General features: G+C 60.6%; 1 protein-coding gene across 17 annotated transcripts; it reads left to right on the top strand.

Annotated features, from left to right (window-relative positions):
• The first annotated feature begins 657 nt into the window (after positions 1 to 657).
• On the top strand, positions 658 to 18795 carry PCBP2 (poly(rC) binding protein 2). 17 transcript variants are annotated; one of them, XM_071799916.1, is made up of 16 exons: positions 658 to 839; positions 3133 to 3267; positions 3612 to 3635; positions 3733 to 3765; positions 5398 to 5514; positions 6552 to 6683; positions 7216 to 7344; positions 7756 to 7830; positions 9300 to 9386; positions 9656 to 9721; positions 10694 to 10735; positions 11573 to 11645; positions 12064 to 12102; positions 12814 to 12866; positions 13130 to 13299; positions 14707 to 15389. In XM_071799916.1, exons 2-16 carry the CDS (start codon positions 3199 to 3201, stop codon positions 15053 to 15055), a joined length of 1458 nt encoding a protein of 485 aa, XP_071656017.1. In that variant the 5' UTR covers positions 658 to 839; positions 3133 to 3198; the 3' UTR covers positions 15056 to 15389. The 17 variants fall into 17 exon arrangements, with proteins under 17 accessions (XP_071656017.1, XP_071656018.1, XP_071656024.1 ...); XM_071799917.1 differs by having other exon boundaries at positions 3100 to 3267; XM_071799928.1 differs by lacking the exon at positions 14707 to 15389 and adding an exon at positions 18332 to 18795 and having other exon boundaries at positions 663 to 839.
• Positions 18796 to 18849: the final 54 nt, after the last annotated feature.

The following is an 18849-nucleotide window of genomic DNA, read 5'->3' as shown; positions in this document are numbered from 1 at the left end:
TGCCCCAAGGGAACCAGGAGTTCGGGGGGGACCCAGGAGTTCGGGCACGGACCCAGGAATGCTCCAAGGGACCCAGGAGTTCAGGAGGGACCCAGGAGTGCCCCAAGGGAACCGGGAGTTCGGGCACGGACCCAGGAGTTCGGGCACGGACCCAGGAGTTCGGAGAGGGACCCAGGAGTACCCCAAGGGACCCAGGAGTTCGAGAGGGACCCAGGAGTGCCCCAAGGACCCATGAGTTCTGGTAGGGTCCCAGGAATTTGGGATGGAGCCATGAAATTGGGAGGGACCCAGGAGGTCCCCCTTGCCCCCTATTGCCCCCCAGTCTCTTCCTTCCCCCCCTTTCCCTTCATGCCCCTATTGCCTCCCATTTCCCCGCCATTCCCCTATTGCCCCCTCAAATCCCCCCACCCCTAATCCCCCCCGGAGTCCTCCGAGCCGCCGGGGGGCGCTGACACCGTGCGTCACCGCTCTACCCACCTCGGCTTCCCTCTCCCGCCCCTCCAACTCGTTGGTAGGCGCAAGGCGGCGAAAGGGCGGGGCGCGAGGAGGAGGAGGGGAGGCCGCTCTGTCCCCGCCCCCCGCCGCGCCTCGCTGGTGCGCGGCGTCCGTTTCCGGGTCGGGGCGGGGTGTAAATCGGGCCGCTCCCGCCGCCCCCTCCCAGACCCGCCGCGGCCGCCGCAGCAGGAGCAGCCGCGCCGCCTCCGCCGCCTCCGCCGCCATCCCGCCCGCCCCGGCGCGCTCCCTCTCCCCCCCCACCTCCCTCCCCTCCTCCCCGCCCTCCCTCCTCCCGCTCCGCCCGGAGCGCCCTTCTCCCGCCGCCGTTACCGGCGCCGCTCCAGGTAGGCCCGACCCCCCCCCCCCTCCCCTCCACTCCCCCCAACTCAACGCCTCACCACCCGTTTCCCGCCCGAGCGCCCCCTCGCCCTCCCGGCCGCCGACTTCCGCGAAGCCGCGGCCTCGCGTAGCGCCCCCGCGCCGCCTCTCCGCCGCCCGCCGCCGGCCGCGCCCTCACGCCGGCCCGCGGCCTACGTGCGGCCTAGTTGCGGCCTAGGCCGCGGCCTGCGCGCGCGCCGCGACGCTGCCGGCGGGGGGGGGGAGGGGGGGAACGGGAAGGGGGGGGGGGGTGGGGGCGACACCTCCGCCCTTCCCCCCCCCACTTCTGTCCCCCCTCCCCCCCTTCCACCGCGGGGACCGGGACCGGGGGGGCCCGCGGAGCCGCGTGCGTCACATGGCGCTGCCCCCCCCCGGTACCGAGCGGCGGCCCGGGGGGGGGACACTCATTCTGATCCCTTTTCCCTCTTTTTTAACTTGTTTTTTTTATTTAGTATTTCAATTTTTCTACAGTTTAATTTTTCTTTTTTTCTTCTTTTTTTGAATTTTTATTTTTTAAATGTTTTTTTCCCCTTTTTTTGCCACTATTCCGATTTCTTTCTTATTTTCTCCCCCGAGGGGGGGGCGGTGAACGGGACTCGGAGCCACCGACCCCCCCGCAACACCTCGGGGTTTTCCCGGTTCGGAGCCGCGATCCCTGCTCGGGACTCTGCCCCCCCCCCCCCCCCCCCCCCCCCATATTGGACCGTTCCTGCACCCCCGGAGCCGCTCCCCCCCATTTGGGGTCCTGAGCCCCCCCCGCTACTTCACACCAAGCTGGGGCTCAACCCCCCCCTCTGAGATTTGGGTCCGGTTTAAACCCACAACCCCATACCCCCCGTGCTTTTGAATGGGAGGCTCAATCCGGGGTGGGGGGGGTCAATCCGTGACCCCCCCCGGAGCACCAAACCGGGATTTCCACCCCCGGTGCTGTTTCCCCCCCACGGGGATGATCCCATTTTGGACCCACGTTCCCCCCACTTCAGCACCGAGCTGGTGTTGGAGCCAAATCCCCCTTCCCCCCTTTAATGCTCCCAATTTGGGGCCGGGATCCTAAAACTGGGGGGGTCCCGGCGGGGGGGGGGGGTGATGCCAGCCACAGGTAAGAGAAGTTTGGGAAGTTTGGTTGCAGCGGAAGATCTGGATGGGAGCACCCGCTCCTCGGCCCCCCCGGTGCCTTTTGTCCTTGCCAGCCCCCCCGGCACCCATTCCACTGGCAAATTAAACCCTAACGAAGGCAAATTAAACCCTAACGAAGGCAAACCGGGGCCGCCGAAGCGGCGGGAGGAGGAGGAGGAGCCGCGGAGCCGGTGCCAACGCGGCTCCTGGCACCTCCGGTGCACCGGGATGAACCGGGACGCTCGTAAACAACCGCCCCACGGGCTCGGGTCTGGATCCTCGCTCCGATCCAGACTTTTCTTCCCTAAGTAGGCAAACAGGCGCCTTTTTGGAGCCACTGGGATGTCAGGCTGAGTTTTATAGAGCCCGTAACTCCTCGCTATGGCAAAATAAACCCCTCCGTGCCAGCGGCTTCCTCTTAGAATTAACACAGAGCGCGGCAGCGCTGCCCGCTTGGCACGGATTAATCCCCTGCCTTGTCTTTCCTTGGGCTTAGTTAAACTTTGATGGGGCACTAACCAACCGGATTGATAAAAAAACCGAGCGCTGAAGCGGAGTTTATTGAATTGATTTGGGAAGCGAAGCAGCTGATCCGGTGCTGGTTCGGGGTGTTTTGCAACTGCCTCGGGTTGTTTGAAACCTGATCGTGTGCTCCCGTGCCCTTAGCTGGTTTTGAGTAAAATCACCTTGTGAACCGGACTGAAATGTCCCCCCCCATGCTAAGAAATTGTTGTTTTTCAGTTGTTTCTCAGCAACCCGGCTCCCCGAGCGGGGTAAAGCGAAGGGAAACGGGGTGTTTGCAAGTTTATCAAATAAAGTTTGTTATCTAGATTGAGGCGTGGGGATTGCAAGTGGGGACGAGTTCCCTGGGGCTGTAGGTGAAAGCTCAGTGAGGAGGGGGCCGGGAGGACAAGCCAGACCCTCCCCGCTCCGGATTTTGCTCTGTGTAGGTGAAATTGTGCCGGTTCTATGGAAAACTGGCAGGAGGAGCAGCCAAAGTGCAGCGATCGCTCTTTGGAGCGCAGCTTGGCCCTAAAAGCACCGGGGGGGCGGGTATTAAAGTGCAGGATAAGCCCAAGGTGGGGGATTAAATGGGTGTGGGGGGACCAGCGCCACAACCGGGTCCCCTCTCTTGTTTCTCAGCTCCGCTCGCCCAGCGACCAAAACCCCGAGCGCTGCCAGAGCCTGAGTCACCCCCCGCGGCTCAAGATGGACACCGGTGTCATTGAAGGTGGTTTAAATGTCACCCTCACCATCCGGCTACTCATGCACGGCAAGGTAGGTGTGTGTGTCCCCCCCACACGAGGCCGCGGTGGCAGCGGAGCCGGCGTGGGGAGCCGGGCGGTTATCGCGGCCGTGGGGCAGGAATGTGCTCCCTGGCACCCGGCCGCCTCTCGATATCCCGTGACGAGCACAGCTCATCAATAAAAATAACAACGCGGGAGGCGGGGGGGAAAAGTGACCCGGGGGACATCTCGGTGTCTGTTTATCTAGGGGGGGCACTGGGGGGTCCCCAGGAGCTTGTTTGGGTTGGAAAACTGAGTTTGTTGAAGCCTGGGACTCCCAGAGTGTGGAGTTTTTTTTTAAGCCTGGACTAACTGTTGGTTTTGTTTTGGTCGCAGGAGGTTGGCAGCATCATTGGGAAGGTAAGTGAGCGACAACCCCCCCTCGCCCACCTTTCCCCCCCCGCCCCACCCTGCCTGGCTGCACTAATGTTTCTCTCCCTTCTCCCCCTCCCCACAGAAAGGAGAGTCTGTGAAGAAGATGCGTGAGGAGGTGCGTCTGGGATCTGGGGGGGTCAGAGGGATCTGGGGTGATCTGGGGGGGGTCAGAGGGATTTGGGGGGAGCCACGAGGGTCAGGAGAAACCAGGAGGGTTCATGGGGATCCAAGGCAAACCTGGGGGGTTGAGGAGCAAACCTGGGGGATTCAAGGGGATCCAAGGCAAACCTGGGGGGTTCAGGGGGATCCAAGGCAAACCTGGGGGATTGAGGAGCAAACCAGGGGGGTTCAGGGGGATCCAAGGCAAACCTGGGGGGTTGAGAAGCAAACCAGGGGGGTTCAGGGGGATCCAAGGCAAACCTGGGGGGTTGAGGAGCAAACCAGGGGGGTTCAAGGGGATCCAAGGCAAACCTGCGGGGTTGAGAAGCAAACCAGGGGGGTTCAGGGGGATCCAAGGCAAACCTGGGGGGTTGAGAAGCAAACCAGGGGGGTTCAGGGGGATCCAAGGCAAACCTGGGGGGTTGAGGAGCAAACCAGGGGGGTTCAGGGGGATCCAAGGCAAACCTGGGGGGTTGAGGAGCAAACCAGGGGGGTTTAGGGGGATCCAAGGCAAACCTGGGGGGTTGAGGAGCAAACCAGGGGGGTTTAGGGGGATCCAAGGCAAACCTGGGGGGTTGAGGAGCAAACCAGGGGGATCCAGAAGGGTTCAGGGGGATGCAAGGGGATCTAGAAAAGTTTAGGGGGACCAGGAGGATCCAGGAGGGCTGTGAGGGGGTTCAGGGCGATCCAGGAAGGTTCAAGGGGATCCGGGGGAAACCAGGAGAGTTTAGGGGGACCAGGAGGGCTATGGGGGATTTGGGGGGATCCGAGGGGATTCAGGAGTGTCAGGGGGAATCCAGGAGAGTTTAAGGGGACCTGGGGGATCCAGGAGTGTTTAGGGAGATCTGTGGGCACCCAGGAGGCATCAGGGTGATCCAGGGGTGTTCAGGGGGATCTGTGGGAATCCAGGGGTGTTCAGGGGAACTTGGGGGATCCAGGGGTGTTCAGGGGGACTTGGGGGATCCAGGAGGGTTCAGGGTGATCCAGGAGTGTCAGGGGCATCTGTGGGGATCCCGGAGTGTTCAGGAGGACCTGGGGGATCTGAGGGTGTCAGGGGTATCTGTGGGGTCCGGGGAGATCCAGGAGTGTCAGGGGCATCTGCGGGGATCCAGGAGGGTTCAGGGTGATCCAGGGGAAACCAGGAGAGTTTGGGGGGACCAAGGGGAAACCAGGAGGATCCAGGAGGGCTATGTAGGGTTCAGGGCGATCCAGGAAAGTTCAAGGAGACTCTGGGGATCCAGGAGTGTCAGGGGCATCCAGGGGAATCCAGGAGAGTTTGGGGGGAACCAGGAGGATCCAGGAGGGCTCTGAGGGGTTCAGGGGGATCCAGGAGAGTTCAAGGGGACACAGGGGATCCAGGAGAGTCCGGGGGATCCCGGAGGGTCTGGGAGATCCGGGGAGATCCGCGGCGGCGCAGGCAGCGCAGGGCATGCTGGGAGCTGTAGGCAGGGCCGGCAGGGAGGCGGAGGAAGAGGAGGAGGAGAGAAGATGGCTGCCCGGGGACGCCCGCCGCCGGCAGCCCCAGCTCCGCGTTTTGGGGGGCCCGGGAGCCCTGACGGGGGTCCCTTCCCTTCCGCCCCCCCCGCAGAGCGGCGCTCGCATTAACATCTCGGAAGGGAACTGCCCCGAGCGGATCATCACCCTCGCGGGCCCCACCAACGCCATCTTCAAAGCGTTCGCGATGATCATCGACAAACTGGAAGAGGTGGGTCTGCGGCCTCCACCCCCCCGCATAAACGAACCCCGGGGCGTGGGGGGGGCTGGGACACGGGGGGCAGCTCCTTCTGCACGACCTGGTGCTGTTTTCACCATGGGGGGGCCTGATCTTTGCCCAGGGTCAAGGTCCGGGTGCTGACACTTCCCACCGGTTAAACGGCTTAAACCAGAGCGGGGCTTCAAAACAACCCTGGCTTTGCTCATCTTCATGCTGCTCCACCCCACTGTGTCTCGGGGGGGTCTGGGGGTGTGAGGAGAAGCTGCATTGCCCCCCTGTCCCTTGAATCGATGACATCCAGGGGATATTTGTTGGTTAGAGGCCGCTCAGGGCTGCTATGTGTCAGAGTTTTCTGTTCACCACATCATTTGGAAGGTGTGAACACTCCCTGCTTGGTGTGGGGCACAGCCCCACAGCCCCCACCCTCCCATGGGGGTAAAAATGGTGTCGCCCTGCACCTTTGGGACCCCCAGATCTGTCCCCAAGGCCACTCCGAGCCCTGCGTTGTTCTGCTGCACCCCAGGGCTGGAGCCTTTTGGGGACTCCCTGTCCCAGCGCTGCGAGCGCTAAGCCTGACCTAAAGCTTTTGGTTGTAGTGGGTCAGTTGAGCCCTGGCCTTGTGCCTTTTCTCCCCCTGCCAGCGCTGTCACCGGCCACGCTGGTTTGTCCCCAGAGCCACTTGTGTCCCACAACCGGGAGCTGTGGGGCCACCAAACCTTCAATGACTCATCACCAGATCCCTGCGCTGTGACCCGGTGGCCTCTGTGCTGGTGGGGGTTAACCCCCCATTTTCCCGGCGCCAACGCAGTTTGGCATCTTCCCCCCCTCCCTAAAATGTCACCGTGTCACTTTTGGGCCGCTAAACCTTGGGAAATAGAACCGGGAGAGCCCCGGGGTCACCTTGTCACCGCCTCCCCGTGCCAGCGTCATCCTCCCTGTCCCTGTGCCAGGCTGTCACCTTTGTGGCGAGGCCACCGTGGCGCTGACCCCCCCCCCCCCCCCCCCGAATTAACTCCTCTTCCTCGCAGGACATCAGCAGCTCCATGACCAACAGCACGGCCGCCAGCCGGCCCCCGGTCACCCTGCGGCTCGTGGTCCCCGCCAGCCAGTGCGGGTCCCTCATCGGGAAGGGGGGCTGCAAGATCAAAGAGATACGAGAGGTGCGTATCGACCCCTTTTGGGGGGGTTTACAGTGTCCGGGTGCCCCCCCAGGGGTAAACCCCGCACAGCCCCTGCGCTGGGGTTACCGCCGTGTAGGGATGTGGTGTCACTTGGCTTTTTATAGAGCTCCGTGTATTTTTAGCGCGGGTGAAACTGAGACTTGCGGCAAACCCTGGCCTGGGTTCTTGCTCCTCCCCACTTTTCCCTGGACTCCATATCACCCCCCCCAGCCTTTTCCTGTTTTTTTGGGGGGTGGGAATGTGTTACCGACCCTTGGTAAGCGCTGGCCCTGGGCTGCTGGGGATTAACTCCGTCCAGCTCTGCCGTGGGTGACAGGGACCAACCAAATTATTCCCCGCAAGGACTAAAAGGCCTTATTTTTGGGGAAAGGAGACGGAGGGGTGTGTGGGACAACACAGTTTTGTCTCTTCATATATAACCCAGCCACGGGGTTTGTCACTGAGGTCACAGCCCTTCCCGAGGGGGGGTCTGATTGCTTATTTTTAAGCTTATTTCAAAATAACGTTTCAGAGCACGGGGGCGCAGGTCCAGGTGGCCGGTGACATGCTGCCCAACTCCACTGAGCGAGCCATCACCATCGCCGGGATCCCACAGTCCATCATCGAGTGCGTCAAACAGATCTGCGTCGTCATGCTCGAGGTAGGGACCCCCCTGTCCCCGTGGGTGCGTTTTTGTCCCCTGGGTGGGGGACACACACGTGTAGCGCAGGATTTGTGGCCGGCGCAGCGAGTGGAAACCGCTGAGGGCAGAGAAACGGCTGCTGGGATAAAGGGATAGCGGGGGATTATGGCTTAAAACAAATGGGGTCGAGTGGGGGCTCTGGAGCTGCCCCCCCCTGCCCCGAGGCTGGCGGTGTCACCTGCGCCTTGGCCGTGTCACCTGCTGCCCAGCGCGGTGACACCGAGCAGAGGAACCTCGCTGGCCAAATGTGCTGCTCAACTCCCCACAAAGGGCAGATTTCACCCCAAAGCGGAGCGTTGGTGTTGGGGGGGGACACTGAGGGTGATGATGGCACTTGGTGTCTCACCTCCCCCCCTTTTTGTCCCCCAGTCCCCCCCGAAGGGCGTCACCATCCCGTACCGGCCCAAACCATCCAGCTCTCCCGTCATCTTTGCAGGCGGTCAGGTAAGGCCTCTCCTCTGCTTTTGGGGTGTGGGGAGGGGGATTTGGGGGGCTGGGGGGGGGCATCATACCGAGCCCTCCCGCTACTGCAATGCGTCACCCGCTCTGTGCCTGTCACCCACACCTCAGCCTCCCAGAGCCATGCGGAGGATGGGAGAGGGTGGAAGGACCAAAAAGGCTGATTTTTGGGGGTGGGGGGGCAATGCTGGCAAACAGCCCTGGAGTTCACCAGCCACAAATAATTTGGGGGGGGGGGGTGGGGGGGGGGTGTGTTTAATCAGGGCGAACCTCCAGCTGCCCAATCCAGGCTCTGGGGACACGGTGTGAGTGCGGTGACGGGCACAGGGGGTTTTGGGGGGGGTCTCTGCTCTCCGGGGCTGGCTTTTGGGCTACGAAAGGCCTGTGTGGGTAAGGTGGGGGTACGGAAAAGCTTCACTTGCATGGGGGGGGGCCAGGGGGGTGACAGGTAGGAGTAGCTGTAGGCGACACGGCGGGGGGGTTAGTCCCTCTTGAGCTCATCCGGGGACAATGCTCCCTGTCACCGAGCCAGGGTAGAGGTGACAAAGCTCCCTAAAGCCCTGAGACCCTCCCCCCGCTCCCCCAATGGCCCTTTTTAGGGTGGGGGGGTGCTGGTTGAGTCAGATGGGGGGGTCAGGCCTGAGTGGGGGTCACCAGGTCCCCACCCCGCGCTTCCCAGGCTTGGGGAAAACGCGGTGACTCGTACCAGGGCAATGCCCCCCCCACCCAGGGACCCCCCCCGCAGGCAGCGCAGGCAGGGACTGGTTTTTCCATGAGGCTTCATAGGCAGGGAAGGTGGATCAGCTACCGCTGTCCCCCCCCTAAGCCAGGCTTAACTCTGCTCCCCCCACCACGCTTGTTCTGGGGATGGAATTGTCACCATCCCTTCCTCACCTTGCCCCCCCCACCCCCCTTTTGCCCTCCCTGCCTCCCCCCCCCTTCCCAACAGCTTCTCCTGCCCGCTCCTCGCCCCGGGGGGGAAGCGCTTAGAAGGTTCGCGCCCCCCCCAAAAGCACCTTTCGCATGGGGAGGGCCGGACCACGCGCTCCCCCCCGCGGCACCGGAGCCTCCCCCGTTAGAGCAGTGAGGAGCTGCCCCCGCCCACGCATCCCTTCCCTGTTTTTTCCGCCCCCCCCTTTTCCTTCTCTTCCACCCCATCCCTTGGCCTGGGGGGGGGGACCACGCGACCCCCGCCCCCCCGTCCCTCCCCAGCGCAGCCGCATGGGCCGAGCTCCCTCCCTCCAGCGCCGTTCCGCTCTTTGTCTCCGCAGCTCCAGGGTAGGGTTTTGCGCTCTCTTTGCAGCTCAGAGCAGGGTCCTACCCCTCCAAAACTATCGATAACCCACACTAGAAATACGAGAGCGAGCGGCCGAGCCGATGCGGATGTTTTTGGTGTTAGCGGAAGGTTTCGGATTGCCAGCCCTGGAGACTGAAGTCCTCTAATTTATCCACAGGACAGGTACAGCAGCGGCAGTGCGAGCTACCCCCACACCGCCCCATCCATGTGCCTCAACTCTGACTTGGAGGGACCACCTCAGGAGGTGAGAGGGGAGTTCAGTCTCCACGGCCCGTTCAATCCTTGGCCTCTTTGAGACTGCCAACAAGGGGTGGCATTTTCCCTGTCCCCATTTAAAAAAAAAAAAAAAAAAAAAAAGAAACCAACCTGACAATGGTGGCTTTTTTATTTTTTATTTTTTTTGCTTTTATTTTTTTTTTTGGTTTGTTTTGATTTTGATTTTTTTCTAAATGCTGTGGACTCCTGTCCACTGGGAAAACTGGACTCTGAGCCCACCAACCTCTCCTCACGCAGGCCACCCGGCAGCCACTGCATGGCAACGAACTTGGGCCAATTCCAGCCTGGGCTGCAGTTCTTCCGGTGACCTGGAAGTGAGGCTGTGTACCCCCCTCTCCCCTCCCTTTACATCCCACCCCCCCCACCCAAAAACCTGCCCGGCCCCCCTTTCACCCACCCCGACCCCCCCACCCTTAGCCAGCCAGGCCCCAGCCAGTGACTCGTCCTTTCTGGGTAGCTTCAGGAGGAATCTGAAGTCTGTGGCTGTCCCTTAACCTCAAGACAATGGAATTGTGGCAGGTCAGGCACTCAGCCTCATCCCCCCCACCTCCTTGCCCCCGTGCCCCCCCCGGCCACCTCTCTTTCGCCTCTCTAGCCTCGGTAGCCAGCTCCAGCCTTTAGCTTGCCCGGCGACGTTTTCTAGGCGTGCACAAGTGACGAGAGGACTCGCAATGGGACATTTTGATTCTTTTTGTTATTTTTTTGGGGGGGGCCGGGGCGGGGGGGGCCGGTTTTGCTGCTGGGCCGATGTAAAGGGGCCGTGGGGGCGGGGGGAGCGGGTGCAAGCAGGGCTGGGGGTGCCAGACCTTCCCGTCGGCGAGGCGGGGGGGCGCAGGGTTTAGAAGCATTTCTCGGACTCCACCACACCATAACATCTTCATCAAGATCCTTGGCCGTGTTCTTTTTCATTTGATTTTTTTTTCAATTTCTTTTAATTTTTCTTTTTGTCTGCCACTTTATATATATATAATATATATTTTTTTTAATGATTATTTTTCTCCAACTCTCATTTTTTTTTTGGGGGGGACGGCGCCGTCCTGTCCGCTCCCTTGAACCCGCCACGTAAGGCCAAACCGAGTCTAAAATACCGCCCGTCTAGACTGAAGTTGGCTTGTGAAGCATTTACCGTCCCCACCTCTCCCTGCCCCACTTCCCTCGCCCCGGAGAACTCTCCACCTTGGCTCTGCCTTCCTGGCTCGTTGCAATCTGTCTGTCCCTGGGTGACTGTCCGATGGGCGTTAATAGGATTCTTTGATTTTTCCTCCTTTTTTATAGGCCTATGCCATTCAAGGACAGTATGCCATTCCACAGCCAGATGTAAGTTTGGTTTTACGCCTTCTTGTCTTTGCAAAAGAAACAACACCAAGCCACCCACCCCCTTCTCCTCCCACCTCCCCGACCCCCTCGCTCCCCCTGCCAAAATTTGCTCCGCGCTTGGGCCGAATACTCGATCTGATCCGAACTCCCCCCCCCACCCCCCCAAAAAAACCACTCGCCTCCCTTCGATTCACCCTTTGGCTTCACCCAGTCTCTCCTTTTTCCTCCCCTACTTTCTGACACCTCCCTCTTCCTATATATCTATATTTTTGGTTTTATTTTTCCGCCCCACCTCTCCCCAGCTTGGCATTTCACACCAGCTCCAGCTTTTCCCTCGCCCCCCTCTCCGCCCCTATTTACTCCTTAAATTTGCCACAAATCCCCCTTTGAGAGCACCAAAAAGCTCCAGTCCAGCCCAGCACACGCTGGTCCACATCCTGGTTGTTCTCCCAGCGCAGGGGACGCTGGTGGCATTTTTGGGAGGGGGGTCAGGGGGTTGATCCCCCAGCCCATTGGGGACACTGGTGACAGTTCACTGTGGGGACACCACCATCCTTTGGCACCCATGCTCATCCCGTAGGCTCGGTGCAGGTTGGGGGGGGGGCGCGCCCAATTTTGCTTTCGGCACCTATAGAGCAGCAAGCGGGGCAGTGGGGGGGGGCGACACCAAAGCCACGTGCGGTGGGGCCGGGGGGGGCTCTGTGTTAACGTTGATGCTGCGAATCCTTCTCGGCGCTTGGGAAATAATTAACGTCACCCTTTGTTCTTTCTCTTCCTTTCTTTTCCTTTCATGTTTCCTTTCTTTTCTCTCTCTTTCCCTTTATTTCCCCCCCCCAGCTGACCAAGCTGCACCAGTTGGCAATGCAACAGTCACACTTTCCAATGTCTCATGGCAACACTGGATTCAGTGGTATGGAAACTCCTTTGCTCTCTTCTCTTTACAACCTGGGCGGGGGGGAAGAGGCCAATTCCTCTCAAACGGGGCCTCCACACACCCCCAAAACCCCCCCAAAACCAAACTGGGGGTGTTACCGAGCCTGGCCAGGTGAATGATTTATATCACAACACAGCTTCAATGAGTTAAAGCTTAAAAGATGCAAAATGAACCAAACCCAAAGCAAAGCAGCGAGCAGACGGGGCCTCTGTTGCTTCCGTCCCCATCCAACGCACCGGGGACCCCGCAGCACCTTCTGCCCCCTCCAGCAACTCGAGTTGCACCAAATTGGCTGGAAATTCGCTAAAAACGGCTTAAAAACTCATGGAAAAAGCTCCTTTTTGGGGCTGGGAGCCTGAGCCTGCGCAACTCACTGTCCCTTGTGTCTTAACAGGCGTGGAATCCAGCTCTGCAGAGGTGAAAGGCTATTGGGGTAATGATTGAAAACCGCAGTCTGTAATTAACTAATTAATAACTAATTAATACCCGCCCGGGGCTCCTTCTCCCTCTGCTGGGGGCCGGGGGGGCTGTGGAAAGGCCACAGGTCCTGGTTTGCTTTTTAGCACCCAGGATTTGTCGGGGGGGTCCCTGACTTCACCCCGCACCCATGCGCTGGGCCGGGGCGGGGGGTGAGTTCTTTGTGTCCCCCCCCCCCTCGCCCCAACCTGAGGAGTTGCTGGAGCCATCGCCTGCTTGTCCTGGGGACATGGGGACAGCGCTGTGTCCCCACGCTGCTTTGTGCCCCCCCTCCCAAAACCCTGGGGTGGTGCTTCAGGCTTCCCTAAAGCAGGGAGTGAATGGGGAGGGGGGCAAAACATCCTCCAAATCTTTATAAATCCGCTTAGCGCGCTTTTGGTGGCCCCGTCTGAGACTTGAGCGGCCTCGCAGGGCCTGGTGACACCGCCAGGGGTTGGGGACAGAATTGGGGTCACCTGGGGGGGGGGGGGGCGAGGGATAAATAAGGGGAGCGTGAGGGGGGTCGCGTAACCTCCCCGCTCGCTCTGCGCATCCCCTCTGCTTTCAAAGCATCCGAGGGAGCCCGGAGCCAGCAGTGGATGCTGGGGCGGTGCTGTCTGTGCTGTGCCCCCCCATATTGTCACCAGCACCCCCTTTGACCCCCCCGTCCCTCTTTCCCTCTGTGCAGGTTTGGACGCCTCGGCTCAAACCACCTCTCACGAACTCACCATTCCAAACGATGTGAGTGTTTTATTCTTTGCGGGGGGGGTCCCCCATCCTTTACAAGCGTCCCCGTGAATCACTGCGATCCCCCCCTTTTTTAATAACAAAACGGGGTGGTTTTGATGTCAAAGCCACGCGGGGGCTCACAGCGTCCCCCCAAATCACCTCCTCCTCACCCCTTAACCCACCAAGGCGGGGACGCTCGCGACCAAGGGACGATGACCATGGGTTGACGCTCTTAATCACCGCTAATTAAACCATTTCCCCCACTCCCCCAACAGTTGATTGGCTGCATCATCGGGCGTCAAGGCGCCAAAATCAATGAGATCCGCCAGATGTCGGGGGCGCAGATCAAAATTGCCAACCCGGTGGAGGGCTCCACCGACAGGCAGGTCACCATCACCGGCTCGGCCGCCAGCATCAGCTTGGCCCAGTATCTAATTAATGTCAGGTATGGTCACGCTAACGAGCCTCGCGGGGTCTTTGGGGGCGGGGGGGTTCCCGCCCCTATTTTGGGGTTTTTCCCCTTGTCCCGTTTTCCTGGTGCGATCGCTTCCCGCTCTCCCAGCCGTAAAGCGTTGGGTTGAGTGACAAATGGTGATGCGGGGACCGTCTGAGCCAGTCTGGGGGGTGATGAGGTGTAGGGCCCGACTCGGGCGCTGTGTCCCCAAGCCCGGTGTGTTCTGTCCCTGGTGTCCCCACGGTGTCGTTGTGGGGGGACGAGCTCCGCGTGACGCGGCAGAGGAGGAGCCGCCGGGGTTTCCGGCTCTTGTGTGGTGGTTTTTGGTGGTTTTGGATGGTTGAGCTCGCTCACGCGCTCCGGGGGGGTTCGTGGGGGGGCTCGGTGTGGCCAGGCCTCGCTGGGCTCGGCTGCGGCTTCGCAGCATCGCGCCCGCCTTCCCCTTTCCCCTTCTGCCTGCCCTCCTTCCCCTTCCCTCCTTCCCCTTTCCCCTTCCCGCCTGCCCTCCTTCCCCTTTCCCCTTCCCTCCTTCCCCAACCCTTTTTCCCGTTGCTCCTTTCCTTTTTCCAGCCTGCTCTTCCCTTTTTTCCTTCCCTTTTCCCCTTCCCTCTTCCCCTATCCCTCCTTGCCCTTTCCTTCCCTCTTTCCCTATCCTTCCTTCCCCTTTCCTTCCCTCTTTCCCTATCCCTCCTTCCCCTTTCCTTCCCTCTTTCCCTATCCCTCCTTCCCCTTTCCTTCCCTCTTTCCCTATCCCTCCTTCCCCTTTCCTTCCCTCTTTCCCTATCCCTCCTTCCCCTTTCCTTCCCTCCTTCCCTTCCCCTTTCCCCCTCCCTCCTTTCCATTCCTTCCGTCTCCCTTTCCTGTCCTTGTGTTCTTCCTTCTTTCCTTTCCCTTCTTCCTTCCTTCCTTCCCCCCCCCTTTCCTTGTCCCCCTGTTTTCCCCCACCCCCCTTCCCTTGTCCCCCCAGTTCCCCCCCCCCCCTTTTCCTTGTCTCCCATTTCCCCCCAGGTTCCCCCCACCTTTCCTTGTCCCCCGCCTTCCCTTGTCCCCCCAGGTTCCCCTCACCCCCTTCCCTTGTCCCCCCGGTCTCCCCCCCTCTTTTTCCTTGTCCCCCATTTCCCCCAGGTTCCCCCGCCTTTCCCTGTCCCCCCAGGTTCCCCCACCTTTCCCTGTCCCCCCAGGTTCCCCCACCTTTCCTTGTCCCCCCAGGCTCCCCCGCCTCCCCCCGTCCCCCCCCGGTGCGCTGGCCGCTGTGTGTCCCGTGCGCTTTTTCCGTGCTGCTCCCACCCACCCGTATTTTTGTTGTTTTTTTTTGTTTTTTTCTCTCCTTTTGTTGTTTTGTTCCGTTCCTTTTGTTTTGTTTTGTTCCTTTGTTTTGTTCTTCTTCCTCTGTTCCAGTTTAGAAAGCGCTAAACCCTCCTCCTCCCAGGCAGCCTCGGTCACTCCGACCCCCGACCACCTCAGCATCAACCTCTCTCAACCCTCCACCCCTTCTTCTTCTTCTTCTTCCTCCTCCTCCTCCTCCTCCTCCTCCACCACCACGGCGGGCGGGGGGGGCCCTCCCGACGCCCCCGCTGTCCCCAACCCCCTGGCCGCCGTCCCCTGTGTCTCCGGGCTGCTCGGTGCCATCAAACCCGTCCCCCTCCTGGCGCTCAATGTGGCCTCCAAGGCCGCCCCCCCTGCCGCCCCCCCCTGCGCCGCCGCCAACAAACTCAAAACCGAAAAGCAGCGATTCGCCCCATACTGACCCCTTTTATTGGGGAGGGGGGGGGGCCAAGGGACCACACTGGGGGGGCCAGCAGGTAGAAAACACTCAAAAAGCGAATTTCTCGTTAATTTTCCCCGTTAACTTTAATTCCCCCCCCCAGCTTGCAATGGGCCCGTCCCCCCAATTCCTCCTTGTAGCTGTTTCATCCCCCCCCCATTTTTTAGTAGCTTGTTCGCAATGGCGGTTGGGGGGGGGGGTGGGGGGGGCGCTTCGTTAGGGGGGTGGGGTTTAATTGCCGTCCCGGTGCCGGGGGCTGTCTCATTAACTAATTAATGTCTGTACCTGTAATAAAGTTGCCACGGTGCGATTGTGCTCTGGTAGATCTGTGCTGGGGGGGGGAAGATGCGGGGTGCCCTCATTTTCGGGAGGGGGCTCGTTGCCACCCATATTGGGGTGCCCCCCTGTTAATTGCAGTGAGGTGGGGGGGCGGCTGTGTCCTGTCCCTTGTGTGTCCCCCCCTTTGTGCTCCCCAAGGCCTGGGGGTACAGACCCCCCCATTTCCTTGCTGCCTGAGTCCCTGGTGTCCCCCCCCCCAGAAAAGCTTTGAGGCTGCTGCTGCGCTTGCTCTGGCTCTGTGTCCCCCCCCAGGTGTCCCCCCCCACCCCAGGTGACCCCCACATCAATTTGGGGGGGTGATGCTCCTTCCCAGCGCTTGCACCTAAACCTGCACCCCCAAACCTTCCTCCGTGTCCCCCCCAAACCGCTCCACATGGGGCGGCCCTTCCTGTGCCCCCCCCCCCGTCACCCCTCAGGGTGAACCCCCACCTTTATTTGGGGGGGGGGCAACACCTCTTCCCCCCACTTCTTACCCTGCACCCCCAAACCCCCTCCTGTCCCCTTTGGGGACCCATCCGTGTCCCCCCACCTTGGGACAGCCCTTTCTGACCCCCCCAACTGACCCCCCCCCCGCCACCAACTGACCCCCCCATTCATTTTGGGAGGGGTGGTCAAAGCCCTCCCTCCCCCCCCACATCTGCCCTAACCCTGCACCCCAAACCCTCCTGTCCCCTTTGGGGACCCCCCTGTGTCCCCCACCCATGGGACAGCCCTTCCTCTGCCCCCCCATCCTCTTCCTCACCCCCCCGTTCGGGGTGACCCCCCCCTTCATTTGGGGGGGTGATACCTCTTGCCCCCCAATTGTCCCTAAACACCCCCCCCCAGCACCCCCAAACCCCTTTTACCTTTGGGGACCCATCGCCCCGTCCTCTTCCTCACCCCCCGGGGTGAAGCCCATCCTGGGTGCCCCCTCCCTTCATTTGGGGGTGGGGCGACACCTTCCCCCCCTCCCCCCAACTTCTGCCTTAAACCTGCACCCCCAGACCCCCCCGTCCCCTTTGGGGACCCATCTGTCCCCCAGCTCAGCCCTTCCTCCTGTGCCCCATCCTCTTCCTCAGCCCCCAGTTGCCCCCGTCCCTTTCCCCTTTCATTTTTGGGGGGCCAACACCTTCCCCCCTTCTTCAAACCACCCTGTGTTAAACCGCCCCTGTGCACCCCCATCCCTTTGGGGTCCCATTCCCCTTCCCCCCAACTTTGGGGTCCCATTCTCCCCCAGTCCCCTCTCCCTTTCCCCTTCCATTTGGGGGGTGCCAACCTTCCCTGCATTCCCCTTCCCCCCAATTTTGGGGTCCCATTCTCCCCCAGTCCCCTCTCCCTTTCCCCTTCCATTTTGGGGGTGCCAACACCTTCCCCCTTCTGCAAACCACCCCTGTGCACCTCCCATCCCTTTGGGGTCCCATTTCCCTTTCCCCCCAACTTTGGGGTCCCATTCTCCCACAGTTCCCCCTTCCTTTCCCCTTCCATTTTGGGGGTGCCAACACCTTCCCCCTTCTTCAAACCACCCCTGTGCACCCCCACCCCTTTGATACCCCATCCCCTTTCCCCTTCCATTTTGGGGGTGCCAACACCTTTCCCCTTCTTCAAACCACCCCCTGTGCACCTCCTATGCCTTTGGGGTCCCATTTCCCCTTCCCCCCAATTTTGGGGTCCCATTCTTCCCAGTTCCCTCCTCCCTTTCCCCTTCCATTTGGGGGTGCCAACCTTCCCCGCATTCCCCTTCCCCCCGATTTTGGGGTCCCATTTCTCCCCCAGTTATCCCTTCCCTTTCCCCTTCCATTTTGGGGGTGCCAACACTTCCCCCTTCTTCAAACCACCTCCCTGGTCCCCCCTCCATTCCCCTTCCCCCCAACTTTGGGGTCCCGTTCTCCCCCAGTCCCCCTTCCCTTTCCCCTTCCATTTTGGGGGTACCAACCTTCCCCCTTCTTCAAACCACCCCTGTGCACCTCCCATCCCTTTGGGGTCCCATTTCCCTTTCCCCCCAATTTTGGGCTCCCATTCTCCCCAGTTCCCTCCTCCCTTTCCCCTTCCATTTAGGGGTGCCAACCTTCCCTGCATTCCTCTTCCCCCAGCTTTGGGGTCCCATTTCCCCTTGCCCCCAATTTTGGGGTCCCATTCTTCCCCCAGTTCCTCCTTCCTTTCCCCTTCCATTTTGGGGGTGCCAACCTTCCCCCTTCTTCAAACCACCCCCTGTGCACCTCCCCTCAACTCTGGGGTCCCCTTTCCCCCCAACTCTGGACTCCCATTCTCCCCAGTCCCCCCTCCCTTTCCCCTTCCATTTTGGGGGTGCCAACCTTCCCCCTTCTTCAAACCACCCCTGTGCACCTCTCATTCCTTTGGGGTCCCCTTTTCCCCCCAACTCTGGGCTCCCATTCTCCCCAGTTCCCCCCTCCCTTTCCCCTTCCATTTTGGGGGTGCCAACCTTCCCCCCTGTGCACCCCCCATCACTTGGATACCCCTTTCCCCTTGCCCCCAATTTTGGGGTCCCATTCTCCCCAGTCCCCTCTCCCTTTCCTCTTCCATTTTGGGGCTGCCAACCTTCCCCCTTCTTCAAGCCACCCCGTGCACCCCCACCCCTCTGATACCCCATCCCTTTTCCCCTTTTTGGGGGTGCCAACACCTTCCCCCCTTCTTCAAACCACCCCTGTGCACCTCCCATCCCTTTGGGGTCCCCATTCCCCTTCCCCCCAATTTTGGGGTCCCATTCTCCCCAGTCCCCTCTCCCTTTCCTCTTCCATTTGGGGCTGCCAACCTTCCCCCTTCTTCAAGCCACCCCGTGCACCCCCACCCCTTTGATACCCCATCCGCCTTCCCCCCAGCTTCGGGCTCCCACTCTCCGCAGCCCCCCCTCCCTTTCCCCTCCATTTTGGGGGGGCCGCGTCCCCGTGTCCCCGTGTCCCCCTGACTGTCTTCTCGTTGCAGGCTGTCCTCGGAGACCGGGGGCATGGGGAGCAGCTAGAGCCGCCGCACCGTTTGTACATTTGGTTCCTCTCCACGCCCGCGCCGCCTCCCGTTGATCTTTCGGTTCTCGTTTTCCCCCCTTCCTTTTTCTCTCTCTCATTTTATTTTTTGGTTTCGTTATTGTTGAATTTACACCATTTTAAGGGTTTTTCCCCACCCCGACCCTTCCCCTTCCGTTCAGCCGATTAAAACAAAAAGTAAACCGCTCGAACCCCAAATGTTAGTTTTATAAAGCTTCTCTCTGCCCCCCACCCCAAACCCCACCCCGAACCCCTTTTTTTCGCCTCACGGAGTTTCCGTTTTCGTCACGAGTGGAAGAGAAAAACCCACAGAAATGACAGAAAAACCCCCGTTTCACTTGAAATTCTGTAACGCCAGGAGATTTTTCAGAAAAACCAAGAAATTCAATAAAAAGATGGACTGGAGCTGTTCCTGTGAGTACAACGGGGGGGCTCCTACGGCATCGCTGTCTCCATCTG

The sequence above is a fragment of the Patagioenas fasciata genome, chromosome 28 (assembly GCF_037038585.1).
Source record: "Patagioenas fasciata isolate bPatFas1 chromosome 28, bPatFas1.hap1, whole genome shotgun sequence".
NCBI classification, from domain to species: Eukaryota; Metazoa; Chordata; class Aves; order Columbiformes; family Columbidae; genus Patagioenas; species Patagioenas fasciata.
The sequence above is the reverse complement of the archived record's forward strand: the minus strand, read 5'-3'. Positions and strand labels throughout refer to the sequence as shown.

Bases quoted from the DNA above. Each gene is read 5' to 3' on its own strand.
- PCBP2 (XM_071799916.1), top strand. From the start codon at position 3,199: ATGGACACCGGTGTCATTGAAGGTGGTTTAAATGTCACCCTCACCATC. The intron at 3,766-5,397 runs GTGCGTCTGGGA...CCCCCCCCGCAG, and splicing joins TGAAGAAGATGCGTGAGGAG to AGCGGCGCTCGCATTAACAT. The intron at 12,867-13,129 runs GTGAGTGTTTTA...CTCCCCCAACAG, and splicing joins AACTCACCATTCCAAACGAT to TTGATTGGCTGCATCATCGG.